General features: G+C 34.5%; 1 protein-coding gene across 6 annotated transcripts in view; it reads left to right on the forward strand.

Moving 5' to 3' along the window:
• The window catches only part of UBE3A (ubiquitin protein ligase E3A), a 131,183-nt gene that overhangs the window by 98,070 nt on the left and 16,607 nt on the right, over nucleotides 1–16,506 (forward strand). For all 6 annotated transcript variants that reach the window (XM_004447263.5, XM_071214397.1, XM_012524017.4 and 3 more), the window contains 5 exons: nucleotides 2,688–2,832; nucleotides 7,841–8,046; nucleotides 8,644–8,808; nucleotides 11,255–11,410; nucleotides 11,508–11,581. In XM_004447263.5, coding sequence (XP_004447320.1) covers nucleotides 2,688–2,832; nucleotides 7,841–8,046; nucleotides 8,644–8,808; nucleotides 11,255–11,410; nucleotides 11,508–11,581 — 746 coding nt within the window. The remainder of the gene's footprint in view (nucleotides 1–2,687; nucleotides 2,833–7,840; nucleotides 8,047–8,643; nucleotides 8,809–11,254; nucleotides 11,411–11,507; nucleotides 11,582–16,506) is intronic.

Here is a 16,506-nt window from a genome sequence, read left to right on the forward strand (position 1 = left end):
ATACTATACAGTGTTAAGTGAGGGGGTTTTCTCTCTGTTGTAAAGCTGGCAACTGTGTTTTTATGTTGAGATACCACCCTACCTAAGTATTCTGGGAATGCTTTGATAGCAGGTAAGTTGGGTTTTTGTTTTGTTTTGTTTATTTTATTAAAAAAAAAATATCTCACTAGGATTTCATCATCCTGGCTAGTTCAGAGGTAAGAAATTTTCAGATGTTCACTGGAGTAGTTCTCTAATTTCCAGATTCCTTCGATTTGTAATAATGCATTACCTACTCCATTTTAAATGAAATAGCTACTACAAATAGTGGTAAATCTTTATACTTTAGTTCTTAAGCCATTCTCTAGTTGACTAAGCAATGGATTGGAGTTTTCTGTTTTTCAGAATAAGAAAAATTACTACAGCCCTTTACTTTATAATGGCCTTTTTCAAAATCATTACTCCTAATCATCATGAAGAGTCAGTAAAGCTTAGTAGTTAAGAGCTTGCTGCCTCCATTAGCATCCCCAGCTCACCATTTCCTACCTCTGGTTTGCACAAGTTATTTAACCTCTCAATACCTCAGTTTCCTCATCTATGAAATGGGATTAGTCATATGACCTACCTTGTAAGGGTTGTTGTGAAGCTTAAATGATTCGGTATTTGTGAAGTGTTTTAGAGTAGTGCCCTGACAACACTGTTATTATTGTTGCTGCTGTTAATTGCTAAAGGAGTTTAGTTCTATAACCTCCTGCTTGTTAGGTTTTCCAGGAAGCCCAGAAAAGATTTTAGAACCATAAAAATAACAACAATAATAACAGCAGCAAGTATAAGACACTGACTTTTGTGCAGAGAATTTTATCTGTGCTTCACATACATTAACTTATTTCTATTATGCCCATTTTACGAATTAAACATTAAAGCAAAGAGAGGTAAAGGTATATATTTATAGTTATCCTAATAAAAGAACATATTGCCCTAAATTCTCTCCTTTGGCACCCAAGAGGAGGGGGCAGAAAGTGGTGATTGGAAATGGAATGGCATGTAATACCTTACTAAGAATGAAGGTAAGTTTCCCTCACTTTTCATATGAAAGGTCTTAAGCGGAGACTAAAGCACAGAGCCTCTGAATCCTATAGAAACTCTACCAAATCCTTTGCGGGTATCATATTCGTATGGAGTCAACTCTTATTTATTGACATTAATGCGGAAGAGCTATAGTATGTATAATCTAAATAGCAGATAATCAGAAAGTCACCTGTTTTTCACTTTGGAATATATTATATAATTGATACAAGCAGGTTTGCCTGCATGTATGTACATATATATTTTTTTCTTTTTTTCTCTTTATTAGAGAAGTTGTGGGTTTACAGATAAATAGTGCATAAAACAATCATATTTTTAATAAACCTTCACAACTTTGCAATATGAAGAATAAGTATTATCCTTTTTTTTTTCCTTCTTTGCAGATGAGGAAACTGAGGCTTAATTGAGTCGTTTGCTAACGTTGAGTGACAATTGGGACTAGTACAAAGTATTCTGACACTTAATCCCTACAATAATATGCTGCCTCAAAAATAAGTTCTTTTCATACATCTTGGCATAAAAATGCTTTTGTAAATGTTAGAGACCACTCTTCAGCAAGGACAGCACATTCTTTAGTCAAGAAAAATGATGGTATTAATTAATTTGATCACAGTTGATTCTAAGTTCACAGAATCATAAAACCCAAAAATTGAAAATATCCAGGTCATTTAAGCCTTTGTATTTCAGACTTTTTTATTGCAACCCCAGTGAAAAATATTTTACATGATTTCCCCAGTACCTGTGTATGTATCGATTTGTACATACAATTGAAATAAATTTTGTTCCAAAACACTAGGTGCCTTTGTGATGTTGAATGCATGCAGTTATTTTTAACCCTATTGCTGATTCAAACCACTAATGAGCTGCAGTTTTCAGTTTGCAAAACACTGGTCTAGGGCTGCCTGACCTGATACATTAATTTATGAGACTACTTATTTTATATGTAGATTGTCCAAACAAATGTCATTACCTAAAGTAATTACTTTAGAACTATAATTTATTCTAGTGATTGTTGCTTTGTTCAGGACGATTTTTAAAATTCCTTTTGGAATTTTTGCAGTAACCTGCACATTCTTAAGTACTGTTTTGGCAAATATTAATCCTTGAGGAGTAGATTTTCTTTTTTCGTTTTTTAATAACCAAAAGGCATTTGGAGCCAATTGGTCAAATAAAGGTGGGTAATCAGTTAGGATAACTGTTAATAAATTTCTGATATCTAATATAAAACAACAAATAACTTAAAGTATACATATTTCAAAAACAATCTAGTGTTAATTTTATTAATCAAAAAGAACTTCAGGATTTCATAGTGACCTAAGATTGATTTATTGGATAAAAGATTTAGAGTTGAAGAAATGTTGGGTGCTAGAGTTTAATAGCTTTCAGCAAGATTTTCTGCTAAGTGCTAATTTACAACAAAACCCTAAAGTTTGAAAACAGCTCTTTTGCAGTTGTTTGCCTCATATTTTTCCTTTGGAGATTGAGTCCTTGTTTACTCTTTGAAAACCATCATTGCTTTTCCTGACTTGACCAGTTTGCTTACATTTCCCGTTAAAAACAGAAAGTAAGACTTTGTGTTTGTTTATATTTTATGTCATCTTTTCATATTTTTCACTCACTAGCTAGAGATGATCGCTATGGAAAATCCTGCAGACTTGAAGAAACAGTTGTATGTGGAATTTGAAGGAGAACAAGGAGTTGATGAAGGAGGTGTTTCCAAAGAATTTTTTCAGCTGGTTGTGGAGGAAATCTTCAATCCAGATATTGGTAAACACTTTGGTGATACAATGATGATGTCATATCATCCTTTTGAATTAAGAGTTTGTTTCCATTAATTTATTGACAATCTCAGTTTTGAAAAGCATCAAAAGACAGTTTTGAGTATGGATTCCCTAGAATCACAGATAATGACTAAATTTATGGATTTTAGGGACCGATGTGCATCATTCATGTATGTTCTTATTTACGTTACTTAACCAAATATTTTAATATAGGAAATTACTTCTTTGGAAAATTAAATTGAGAAAACATTAGAATGGTGCTTAAGAATAATTGTAGGGGTTTGGTTGCTTTTCTTTGTAGTCTAAACAGTCACCAAACTTGTGGTGTTTCTTAAACAAGAGTTTCATGAAACAGTGGTCTGAAGAATGTTGAGAATGTCTCCCAACTGAATCATGCTCAAATGAAGTTGAGAAACGCTGGCTGGTACCAAATTAATTAGATTTATTTGCTATAGGATTTGGGGGGCTTTATTATTATAATGTTCCCCCAAACTTTTTGTATTCCACAACCCTTTTTCACCCCATTCTTAATAATATCTGTATCCCAGAGAGTTTTTATTTAACACAGTTTGGGAAAAGCTGATCTACATATGTCAATCTGGAATTTAAGGATTTGAGTTTCAGTTCTTTATTCTTTTGCTTCTGATAAAAAAGAGGCAAAATAGAAAATAGAAAAGACACAACCCCTAGTTAATATTGTCTCTTCCTAACTGGATATTTCTGAACTGGTTCAATTTCTCCAAAATAACCACTCACTGGGCTCGCTTGCATTTAAAAGTGAATGACAGAGAAGCAGCTGTGGCTCAATCAGATGAGCTGTCTACCATACGGGAGGCCCTGGGTTTGTGTCCCAGGGCCTTCCTTGTGAAGGCAGGCTCGCCCACATACCGTGGAGTGCCGCCCAGCCCGCAGACCGCAGAGAGCCGACTCAGCAAGGTGACACAACAAAAAGAAGGGAGCAAGCGAGAACACAGAGGAGCCCATAGGGAATGGACACAGAAAGCAGGCAGCAAGCAAGCCATAGGGGGGGAGGGGAAATAAACAGACATAGAAGAATGTACAGCCAATGGACACAGAGCAGACAGCACACAAAAAAAGCCACAAGGCGGGGATGAAAAAAAAAAGTGAATGACAATTGTAGGAAAAGGCTTCTTCTAAAGATACACCAGTTGCGGGAAACCCTTAAGCTTTGAGAGCCAAACTGTTAGAGTGTGTTGTTTTCTTAGTTTATGCATTGAACTGAGCTTTCTGTAGTTGTTCTTGGTCAGTTCTTGATCACTTTCTCTCATACAAAGAAAAGTAAACATTTTGAGTTCATGGAAAAAACAATAGCAGCTTAAGGTAACGTTATCTCTATTCTAGCTAATGTTTATTAATCTGAAGCCTGTGGCATTTATATGTAATTTGATTATTGTAAATCAAATGTACATAAACCATACCCTTTGTAAGATAGAAAAATAATTTATAAGCTCTGTAAGGAAAAGACAACTACAGAATTAAGGTAAGCATGTAGTTTGTCAATTTGATCCTTAGCTCTAGCTTTTGACATATCTAGAAATATTAGCTATAAAGTATATTTACATTCAGAAATACTTTTAACAAAAAACATAACATTAACTAGTTCCAATTGGTACTTTTAACTGAAAGCAAGAAGTTGGTAAGATAATTAAAATGGTGGCAATAGAAATACTGAAAAGAAATATTTTAGATGGAACACCCTAATGGTGCCTTTCTTCCAGGTGCCTAAAAAATGTACCTAAAATGAAATCTCCCTGGACCTCAAGATTGTTATTTTTCATGTACAAAGATAATGGTATTGATTGCTACGATTTAGAGTCTGATTAATTTTTACATGCATTTGTGAAATTTCATTGAATTTATTAGCTATAATTATTTATCAACCGTTCCTGGCCATGAAAAGAACCATGTTTGTAACTAACGTTCTTCCTTGAGTGTTATAACTTAGGCCTGTAAGAACAGTTTATGTCAGAATTAAAAATGGAAGTATGGATTATAATTTTCAGCCCATTACTTCTTAAATATTAAATTGCTTAAAATTTTTTCTAAGCATAATTTATGCTTTAGTGATCAAGGGAATGTTATAATATTCCTTTTATTTTTAACTTAAGTGTGAAAAGGAACATTTTTAATGTTTTAAGATTTTTGAACTGATTTCAAAACTTATTTATAGACTATATTATTTTATTTCTAAATTCTTTGTTGTATCCAAAATTACAGGAGTTTTATGATACCTAAATCTTAAAATATTTTCATTCATTTTGGCCATAGCATTTCAGTAACATTTTAGTAAGATTATGAAGTTGTAAAAATTGATATAAAATATTTAATTATCCTTTCACTTTTAATGTTCATTTAAAGGGAAGAAGGTAATGCATCTTAGTACTGGCATACCTTGGAGATATTGCGGGTTTTGTTCTAGACCACCACAATAAAGCGAGCCACAGAAATTTTTTGGTTTCCCAGTACATATAAAAGTTTGTTTACACTTACTGTAGTCAAAGTGTGCAAATGGATTATGTCTTAAAGAAACATATATACCTCAAATTAAAAATACTTCATTGCTAAAACATGCTAACCATTATGTGAGCCTTCAGCGAGTCACAATCTTTTTTATTGGTGTAAGATCTTGTCTCGGTGTTGATGGCTTCTGACTTAGCAGGGTGGTGGTTGCTGAAGGTTGGGGTAGCTGTGGCAATTTCTTAAAATAAGATAACAATGAAGTTTGCCACCTGGATTGACTCTTCCTTTCATGAAAGATTTCTGTAGCATGCAGTGGTGTTGTATAGCATTTTACCCGTGGTAGAACTTCTTTCATAATTGAAGTAAGTCTTCTCAAACCCTGCTGCTGCTTTATGAACTAAGTTTATGTAATATTCTAAATTCTTTGTTGCCATTTCAACAGCGGTCATGGTATCTTCACCAGGAGTAAATTCCATCTCTAGAAACCACTTTCTTTGCTCATCCATAAGAAGCAATTCTTTATCCTTTCAAATTTTATCATGAGATTGCACCAATTCACTTAAATCTTTAGACTCCATTTCCAATTCCAGATCTCTTGCTATTTCTACCAGTTCTGCAGTTAGGTCTTCCATTGAAGTCTTTAACTCCTCAAAATCATCCATGAGGGTTGGACCCAATTTCTTCCAAAGTCCTGTTCATGTTGATATTCTGACCTCATTACATGAATCACAAATATTCTTAATGGCATCTAGAATAGTGAATCCTTTCTAGAAGGTTTTCAATTTTACTTTGCCTAGATTCAAAATAGGAATCACTATTTATGGTGCTTATAGCCTTATGAAATGTATTTCTTAAATAATAAGGCTTGAAAGTCTAAATGATTCCTTGATCCATGGGCTTCAGAATGGATTTTGTGTTACCAGGCATGAAAATATTAATCTTGTTGTACATCTCCATCAGAGTTGTTGGGTGACCAGGTGTATTGTCAGTGATCAGTATTTTTCCAAGCAGTAAGTCTTAACAGTGGTCTTAAAATATTCAAGCTCTCACAGACCCCCTGAAATCTTAACCTCTGGTTAAGAATCCTTGTGTTATGGTGATCTGGGGTCAGTGATCTTTGATGTTAATTTTGTCATTGTTTTCGGGTGCCACAAACTGCATCCACATGAACTGTGAACTTAACAAGGCAGGGGAGGCTGCGAACAGCCAGTCGGTAGAGCAGTCAGGACGGTCTCACACAGCATTTATTGACTAAGTTCACAGTTCATGTGGATGCAGTTATGCAGTTTGTGGCACCCTAAAATTATCTCAAAATTAACATTAAAGATCACTGACCCCAGATCACCATAACACAAGGGTTCTTAGCCAGGGGTTAAGATTTCAGGGGGTCTGTGAGCTTGAATTGAAAAAATTCAACTTACTATCTTTATTTTCCCTGATCTCTGATATTAAGTGTCTTATGTAAAACTGTCTGCTGCTACATTCTGAAAAGGAGTCCATGGAACTAAAAAGCTTAATAACCCCCGCCATAGCAGATATAATAATATTGGAAAAGATTGAAATATTGAGACAATTACCAAAGTGAGTCAGAGACACAAAGTGAACACTGCCATTAGAAATATTGCGCCAACAGACTTGCTTAATGCAGGGTTTGTCATGGACCTTCAATTTGTTAAAAAAGGGGAGGAGGGGCAGTATCTGCAAAGTGTAGTGAAATGAAGTGCAATGAAGTGAGGTATCATGTAATGGTCATTCAGATATGTGACACCAAAGATTGCCATTCTCTAATGAGTGCTACGAAAAAGGTCTCCAAGTATGTGTTTTGAATAATGAAAACCATAAAAATTTGTGAGAATAGTACAAACGCCAACTGTTTCTGGTTTTACATATTCATAATTACTGCGTATATTAAAAAACTTTGGGTTTAGGCATAATTTAAGTTTATTAAATTTAAATTTATGTAAATATCCTCTGACTTTGTTAGAAAGGTACTATAAAAATTTCATGGTACCATTGTGCAAATTTGAAGAAACTAAAGCACAGCAAACTTTTTTAATTCAGAGTTGTTTTTTTAAAACCGTACATTTGAGGTGTTTTACTAAATGAGACATATTCTAAGTCTTTTTTCCTTTACTAACAATTCATTGCTTTTATTTTTCACCCGTTGAGTGAATAAGTTGTAAATGTAAATTTAGACTTTTCATGTGCATAAGTAGAAGATTAGAACTTGAGTATAATGTACATTTTCCTAACTTTCTGGAAAATGCCATTTTGTTTTCTTGGATTCTTAAAAATTATTTTCCAACATTTTCTATAATTCATATCAAAATCAACATATTTGAACATAGGTTTTTCAAGCGCTAATATAGAAAAATATTTTTTGTATACTTAGTAATATAAGTTTTACGTAAATAATCGTATAATATTTACTTTCGTATTAATTGAGGTGCATCCTCAATTGTATCTTCAGGAAAACACAAAAGTAATGTCTTTCCTTAAATCATTTTTTATAGGTATGTTCACGTATGATGAATCTACAAAATTGTTTTGGTTTAATCCATCTTCTTTTGAAACTGAGGGTCAGTTTACTCTGATTGGCATAGTACTGGGTCTCGCTATTTACAATAACTGTATACTGGATGTACATTTTCCCATGGTTGTCTACAGAAAGCTCATGGGGAAAAAAGGAACTTTTCGTGACTTAGGAGACTCTCACCCAGTAAGTTCTTTGTCCTTTTGGATTTTATTTAAATGTAAAAATATGGTTTAATTTATTTAAGAATTTTTAAGTTTTTCAATGGAATATTTGTAGATATTTATAACCACTAAGATGTTTTATGCAATTGAAGTGCCATGAACACTTAAAATTGCAAAGGCAAAAATGTATGTATTGCTGCCAGCAGTCAGCTTTTGTAAGATTAATGCTGTAAAGCACTGGTTTTTAAACATTTTCTTTGTTTTTAAGTGAAATTATATGAGATTGCCAGGTGAAATCAAGGTTGCCCTGGTTGAGGGTCTTGGTGGCTGCACTTGGTGTGTCCCTTTCTCCCTTACCCTCTCCCAGGTCACCTCTGAGGCTTAGTAGAGTGCAGTGTGAAATTGCCCAAATGGAGGGATGGGATTTCTCAGCAGAGAACGGGAGGTTACTCTAATGACTAGCCGTCTTTCTTCGATTTCTGTGTTATAAACGATTTGGGAGACAGGGATACTTGTATTTACTGACAAAGTTTATTTTTTTCCTAGAAGCATGATATAAACTATTTGTTGTTATTTTGTAATTCTTTGGTAGCCTAAATTTTCCATTTCTGATTGTTAGGTTCTATATCAAAGTTTAAAAGATTTATTGGAATATGAAGGAAATGTGGAAGATGATATGATGATCACTTTCCAGATATCACAGACAGATCTTTTTGGTAATCCAATGATGTATGATCTAAAGGAAAATGGTGATAAAATTCCAATTACAAATGAAAACAGGAAGGTAATAAGTGTTTTTATTTCTTCATTGTTCTCATCTTTTTATTACAGAGTTTTAAAACATATGTGCCTGTAATTTTCAAAGATTTACTTAATAGTTCATACCAAGAACCAAGAAATCATGTAACCATGTTCATGTAAATGAAATAGCCTCATTTTTCTAAACCTTGGATTGTAGGGTACTGCAGACTTACATCTATTATGTCACAAACATTTTGTTAATAAGCATACTCTGTGAGTGTAGTTTTGAACAGAATTAAGTTGTATTAGTATGTTACAGTAGTGTTTCAGAATTTTTTCTCTCGTGAATGTTTTCTTACCTAGTATATTAAGAAGTCAACTTTTTTCAAGTAGAAAAGTAATATGTTCATTGTAGAAAATCTGGAAAATACAGAAGAGATAACAAAAATTAACTCCTCTCTTTCAATAATACTGGCTTTAAGTAATCACTTAATATTTCTAAGGATATAATGTATCCTTTTTAAAAACTTTTTTATTCCTTTTTACCTTGAAAGTTTTAGAAATGAAATCTTTAAGGACCTCAGTGTAAGAGAAGTGAAAGAATTGAGATTCTGAACATGACAAAAATTCATAACTTTTTCCCTAGAGTTTTTTCTTCTTTCTACCTTGTATAATGGAAAATATCTTGAATGGAGGTGCCATTCTTAGTAAGGTCAATCATGTAAGTGCCATTAGGATTGGATTATACCTATCTGAAAGATCGAAAATTGTCATTCCTCTCCTGCCGCTATGTTCAGAAGCATATAAAGATTTATATGCTTAATAGGAAGAGTATAACTCAACCATGTAATTTATTGCCAGAACTTCATAACCAGATTAAAAATAATCTGGCAATTGCAGGGATGGATGTATTCTAAGATGTCAGATTAAAGAGTTTAAGTTTAGATCAGGGTTTGTCAGTCTCAGCACTGCTGACCTGCGGGACAGATAATTCTTTGTTGTGGGGATTGCCCTGTGCACTGTGGATTGCTTACAGCATTCCCGGCCTCCACCTGCTTGATGCCAGTATCCCCCCTGCCTACATTATGACAGCCATTATTATCTCCATACCTGGCCAGATGTCTCCTTGGGGTAAAACCTCTCCCTTCCCAGTAAGAACCACTGCCTTAGACCTGTCATTAAATGTGATTTCAATAAATCATTTACATTTTAGAGTTTTGGCACAACGAGGAAGAGGGCTACAGGAAGAAATTAGAGGATATTTTCCCACAGACATAACTTAGTTGAACTTCATAAGCTACAAGAATGGAAAAAAGAAGTGAAGGGGCACAGAAGCATCTAAAACCTAGGCCTTTTGTATAAACTTTCTTTTTTTGCTTCTTTTTGGAAAGTTTTTGTGTTTTACCTTGACTTAGTTCATATAATGACGTTTTACTCCCCAGAAGAGCTCTTTATTAAATCACTTTACAAATATATATTGTGAACTAGACACTGGGAATAAAAAAGCTCTCAGTCTGGGTATCCAGTCAGGTTTGTAAACAGGAAGTTGCAGTGCAGGGTGTGATACTAGGAAATAAATATAAGATAATTATGAGAGCACATAGTTGGGCACCAAGCCCCTTAGACAAAGGGGGCATGAAGGAGGAGAGAGTGATGAGCTTTGTTATGGGAGTAGAAATGAGAGGCAGGGTGTTTGTCATACTAGGCTGTAGAGGTGAGCAGAGGGCCTCATAATTAAGCCTCTTTTTTCATGTGTCTCACAGAGCAAATGATCATTACATTTAATTTATACATATATCCCATTTGTGACATAAATAAGGTTCTGAAAAGTATTCTTAAAATCAATTTTGTCTTTTCTATTGACTACAAAAGTGTTCATTTAGGAACAGAGGTCAGTAACTCGGAATGTAACAGGAAAATTATGTTAAGTTACGGGAATTTTTTAAAAAACACATCTGAATATACATTTCTAATAAAATATTAGTACTTACTAAGGATATAAAGCACATTTTTCTTTTATGATACAGTATGATAGCTTATCTACCAAGCCAATAAAATCAGCATTTTTGGTGAACTGAATGCAGTAGGCAATTTCCCAAATATTTCATAATAGTCTTCCTGGTTTGCTCAGATCCTTTACATTACATTCTCTGACCTTCCGTAAATAGATGGATTTATCTAAATGTAGAAAATATGTATACATTGCTTAGATATCAGTTGCATAACAAGCTGCTGGTACCTAAAAATTGTATTCTGACCTACTTAATACATTATCAAAATTGTTTATGTCAGTGGCCTGCAGTTTAATACAGGATTTGCAGAGAGCTTGGAATTGTAAAAAGTATTTTACTTTGTGTTAAATTTGAATTTTTAAAAATATTCTTGAATGTCTTTTTCTTTGGGGAAAATAAAAAAATTCTGCAGCCCAATAACTTGTTTTGCTTGCATAGCATATTATAAGAAGTTCTTGTGGTTAATGTTTTCTGCAGGAGTTTGTCGGTCTCTATTCTGACTACATTCTCAATAAATCAGTAGAAAAACAATTCAAGGCCTTTCGGAGAGGTTTTCATATGGTGACTAATGAATCTCCCTTAAAATACTTATTCAGACCAGAGGAAATTGAATTGCTTATTTGTGGAAGCCGGGTAAGAAAGCAGATGACTGGGAAAAAATTTCTTTTATTCATTGTTTGTAATGGTGTGGTAGAGAAAGATGTTAAAATATATTTTCTTGTATTTGCAGAATTTAGATTTCCAAGCACTTGAAGAAACTACAGAATATGATGGTGGCTATACCAGGGACTCTGTTCTGATTAGGTGAGGTGTCTAATTCTTAAAAAGAAAGATTTGATTCTGGAAAGAGGAGGATGGGAAACTTGGTGCTATAGACCTGTGTCTCTTAAGTTCTGCTTCCCAAATAAGCAAACTCAAAAATCTCAATCTGTAACATTAGACGTTTATTTGTATTCAGTCACCATTTTTTATAGGTAATCTTGTGATTTATTTTGTGTAAGTTGCATGTTTTCTTCTACATTTGGGGTATAAATTGTTTGATATTCCTGATGATTCTGATTAGAGTATACGTATTACTGGCTAGAAGAAGATACTGCAAATAGAACTATCACCTCTTAATAGTTCTCCTTTTTGAACTCTGAATTCTTGAGCTGTTGCATAGTCACCCTATGAGCACCTTTTTACATGAAACGGTATAGTCTTATTTAATCCTTATGATAATATTCCAAGGTAGATATCAGTATTTTTATTTCATACCTAAAGAAACTGAAATTTTCAAGAGGTGGAGCTTGCAAATTGTTTCCAAGCAAATGGCAAATGCTCCTTCCACTCTACTCCATACTTCTCTACAATGTTATCCAATCCTGGAAGAAATAGGTTTCCCCTCCCCTGCTATGAAGTTGATAAAAGAGGACAAAGATGAATTTTTGGTGCTCACTGGTGGGATGAGGTTAAAGAAGTCTTTGTTTGTATTATATATTTTGTTCCTCATCCTGGTTTGTAGACTGCTACTAGTAATTCCTTTTTCTAGTACACCCATGGTCATTTCTAGCAGCAGTGGTAAATATAAATATATTTTACTCTTAGCAACCCACTATACTGCTGTTTACTTGGAGTTTCAAAGGTGACCAGAAGGGGTCAGGGTAACATGGTGATAAGAAAGCCCCATTTGTGAGTTAAAGAAGGAACATCGCAGTGATATCTTTGTTTTATTATTGATCCATAGACAGTAAGGAACTTCTAACACAGTTATTATGGAAAATAGTTGCTTAATGTTTCTCAGAATAGGTGAAAATACCTTTGTGCTATTCTTTATGGAGAATTATTTTTGAAATTAAGGTTTTAATTTTATTTCTAAACTTTATAACAACATAATTCCTAATTGTTACTTACTTAAGATCTGTTTTGAATGCGCGGTTTGAAAGGAAGTTGTAGAGTCTACAACCAGTAGGAAGTTGAAAAATTAGAATAGTGATTTCCTTTTAATGTAAGGGAGAACATAACAGTATAGGTATCTCGGTATTTATTTCATGTAAAGTATTCAGAATTTGTCAAAATAATATGGAAAAAACACATGGAACTAATTTCAAATTAAAAATTAAGACATATTACAAAACAGATAGGAATGTAATTTTATAAAAATATAATTTTAATACTAATAAAACATTCTGTTTTTGCAGAAAAACAAAATTAATGAAAATAAAGTTATTAGATAACCTACATTTGAGACATGGGCATTTATAAGTGCAATATTTTAAAATGAGAATTTTGAGTCACAAAGCTTTTGTATATTTTTTTTTAGCAGCTGGAAACTCTGACTTCATTTCTTATTGGACTAATTAGAAACATTTTCAAAAGCCTTTTCTTTTTCTTCCACTTTTTTTTTTTTTGGAAAGACTGCATTTTTAAAAAAAACTGATATATGCAAAGCAGGTGCTCAACCACTGAGCTCCATCCTCTCTAGTCTATTACCCTTTTATAAATGTAATATTTGTTTTGCTAACATATTGTTTAGGATTTTTGTGTCTATGTGTATACATTAAATTTATCTGTAATTAATTTCCTTGTCATAAGTCAAAGATTTTGTATAAAGGTTCTGCTGACCTCATGTAGTGATTTGAAAAATGTGCCCTCCGTTATTTGTGTAAGATTGTTATTATCTTTTTCTTATATATTCATTTGAGTTCACCAGTAAAACCTTCTTTTCTTTGTAGGAAGATTGTTTTTAAAATTTTTATCTTGAAATAATTGTAGATTCACAGGAAATTTGGCCTCACGTACCCATCATTCATTTTCTCACAATAGTAACATCACATATAACTGCCACATTGCATAATTGGCATTGTACAAATCTATAGAGCATATTCAGATTTTACCAATTTTACATGAATTCATTTGAGTATATATATAATTCTGAGTAATTTTACCGTGTATGTAGTTTTGCATAGCAGCTACCATAAAGAACAGAACTGGGGAAGCGGACTTGGCCCAGTGGTTAGGGCATCCATCTACCACATGGGAGGTCTGTGGTTCAGACCCCGGGCTTCCTTGACCTGTGTGCAGTTGGCCCATGCGCAGTGCTGATGCGCGCAAGGAGTGCCCTGCCACGCAGGGGTGTCCCCGCGTAGGGGAGCCCCACGCGCAAGGGGTGTGCCCCGTAAGGAGAGCCGCCCAGCACGAAAGAAAGTGCAGCCTGCCCAGGAATGGTGCTGCACACACGGAGAGCTGACGCAGCAAGATGACGCAACAAAAAGAAACACAGATTCCCATGCTGCTGACAACAACAGAAGCGGGCAAAGAAAAACATGCAGCAAATAGACACAGAGAACAGACGGGGGGGGGCAGGGGGGGGATAAATAAATAAATCTTAAAAAAAGAACAGAACTGTTTCCTAACCTCATGGCTCTCTAATGCTGTGCCTTTGTAGGTGTACTCACACCCCTCCCTCTATCTGTAACTGGCAATCACTAGTCTGTTACCCTAACTTGGTTATGTGAAGGATGTTAGATAAATCTTGCTACACAGTTGCTTCGGGATTGACTCTTTTCACTGAGCATAATTCTCTTGAGAGCCATCAAGATCTTATGTATTGTTTTATGTATTGTTCATTCCTTTTCATTGCTACATAGTATGCCATGATCTGGATATACCACAGTTAGTTTAACCATTCTTTTGTTGAGGGATTTCAGATTTCAGTTATTAGGAATAGAGCTTGGTATTAACACCTACGTACACTTTTTGCGTAAATGTACATCTTCATTTCTCTGGGGTAAATGCCCAGGAGTGCAGTTGCTGGATCATATAAGTGCGTGTTTCATTTGAACAGTGCCAGAATCTTCTTCCACAGCTCCCCAAAGTTTCACTTTCTTATCTAAGCATCTGCCCAGCAAATTCAGCTCTTCCACTGTCCTCTGCAGCTCTGAGGAATCATACTGTCTTTAAGTCTCTTCCACCATCTTTGGGGTGCTTTAGAATGATGGCCACTGTTGGAGATGGGACCCCAGCAATCTGAAGTAGCTTGCTGAGTGATGAGTGATTGGACTATGATCTGCCCCTCCCCTGGATCTTGGGGAATTAGGTTTTTATGTCCCTCTAGCACCAGCAAGGTGCGCCAGGGGCCAGACCACAGTGCTGGCAGCTGCACGAGTGGGGAATGGGCAGTGGTAGCCACCACACAGAGAGGACAGTTCACTGGTATTTACCGCAGTTTGCCATCCTTTTCCTATCCTACTGGATGCTGCATATTGTTCTACTGAACTCTGGAGTTTAATTGATTCAGAAAGTTCCTGCCAATTTAAAAATTGTTCTGGTGGTGGATCTGATTCCTGGATCATCCTACTTTGCCATCTTCCCACAATTCCTCCAGTGTAGTCATTCTTGAAATAAAAACTTTCTCTTAACTAATTTCTCTCTAGTTATTGCCCCATGTCTTTTTTTCTTTCCCTTCACAGGGAACCTGAAAGAGCAGTACACATTTACAGTCTCTTCACACCCACTCACCATTGGGCTTACTCAAATTATCTCTATCTTGATAAGATCAGAGTTAGCCTCCGTAATTAAATCTGAGTGTGTTTGCATTTGCCACGATTTACCAGCCTATTCCTCACGCTCTTCCCTAAATGCTGTATAGTGTTCTGGAGTCCAGAATTTCAAAATTGTTGATTCAGACAGTTCCTGGAGCTTCCTACTCTACCATCTTCCCGTAATTCCTTCTCATTGTGGTTTTAATTTGGATTTCCTTGATGGCAAATGATGTTGAACATATTTCCATTTGTTTATTTGCCATCTGCATATCCTTTTTGATGACAGCTCTCGTTTTTTACTTGAGTTTTGAATTCTTTATGTATTATTCTGGTCTTTTTTGGGGGGGGGGGGAGGTTGTATTTGGTTTAGAGATATTTTCTCCCAGTCTGCAGCTAGTCTTTTCATCCTCTTAACAGTTTCACGTAGCAGAAGTTTTAATTTTGATGAGCTCTAATTTTCAAATGTATTGATTTTTCTTTTTACGGATTATGCTTTTGGTATCAAATGTACAAACTCTTCACCAAACACTAAATCCAAAACATTTTCTCCCACTTTTTTTTTTTTCTGAAATTTTATAGTTTTATGTTTTACATGTAAGTCTGTGGCCCAGTTTGAGTTAAATTTTGTATAATGTGTGAAGTTTGGGTCAAGGTTCACTTTTTTGGCTCTGAATGTTCAGTGCTCCCACAGTTTTTAAAACATTTGTCTTTCCTTCAATGAATTGCATTTGCACCTTTGTAAAAAAAATTAAAAACTTGGAATGCTTACTGGGTCTATTTCCGTATTCTCTATGCTATTTCATTGACCTATGTGACAACCACACATTCTTGATTACTATAACTATATAGTAATACTGTCAGATGAAGTGATTCCTCACATTTTAATGAAAGATTTCTATTTCTTTTCAATTGTTATAGCTACTCTAGGTCTTTTGCCTTTTAATTTTAGATTTACCTTGCCTATATCTACCAAAAGCTGTTGGGATTTTGATAGGAAATGTAATAAGATCAAATTGGAGAGAAATGACAATTTTTAAATGTTTCCAATTCATACAAGTAGTATGTCTCTCTCGTTATTCGGGTCTTCTTTAATTCATTTCATTAGAATTTTATAATTTTGAGTATACAGATTCTATGCATTATATTGTTTTACATTTATACCTAAGTATTTCATTTTTGTAATGCCTGTAAATGGTATTTTGTAAG

This window comes from Dasypus novemcinctus, chromosome 3 (assembly GCF_030445035.2).
Source record: "Dasypus novemcinctus isolate mDasNov1 chromosome 3, mDasNov1.1.hap2, whole genome shotgun sequence".
Lineage (NCBI taxonomy): Eukaryota > Metazoa > Chordata > Mammalia > Cingulata > Dasypodidae > Dasypus > Dasypus novemcinctus.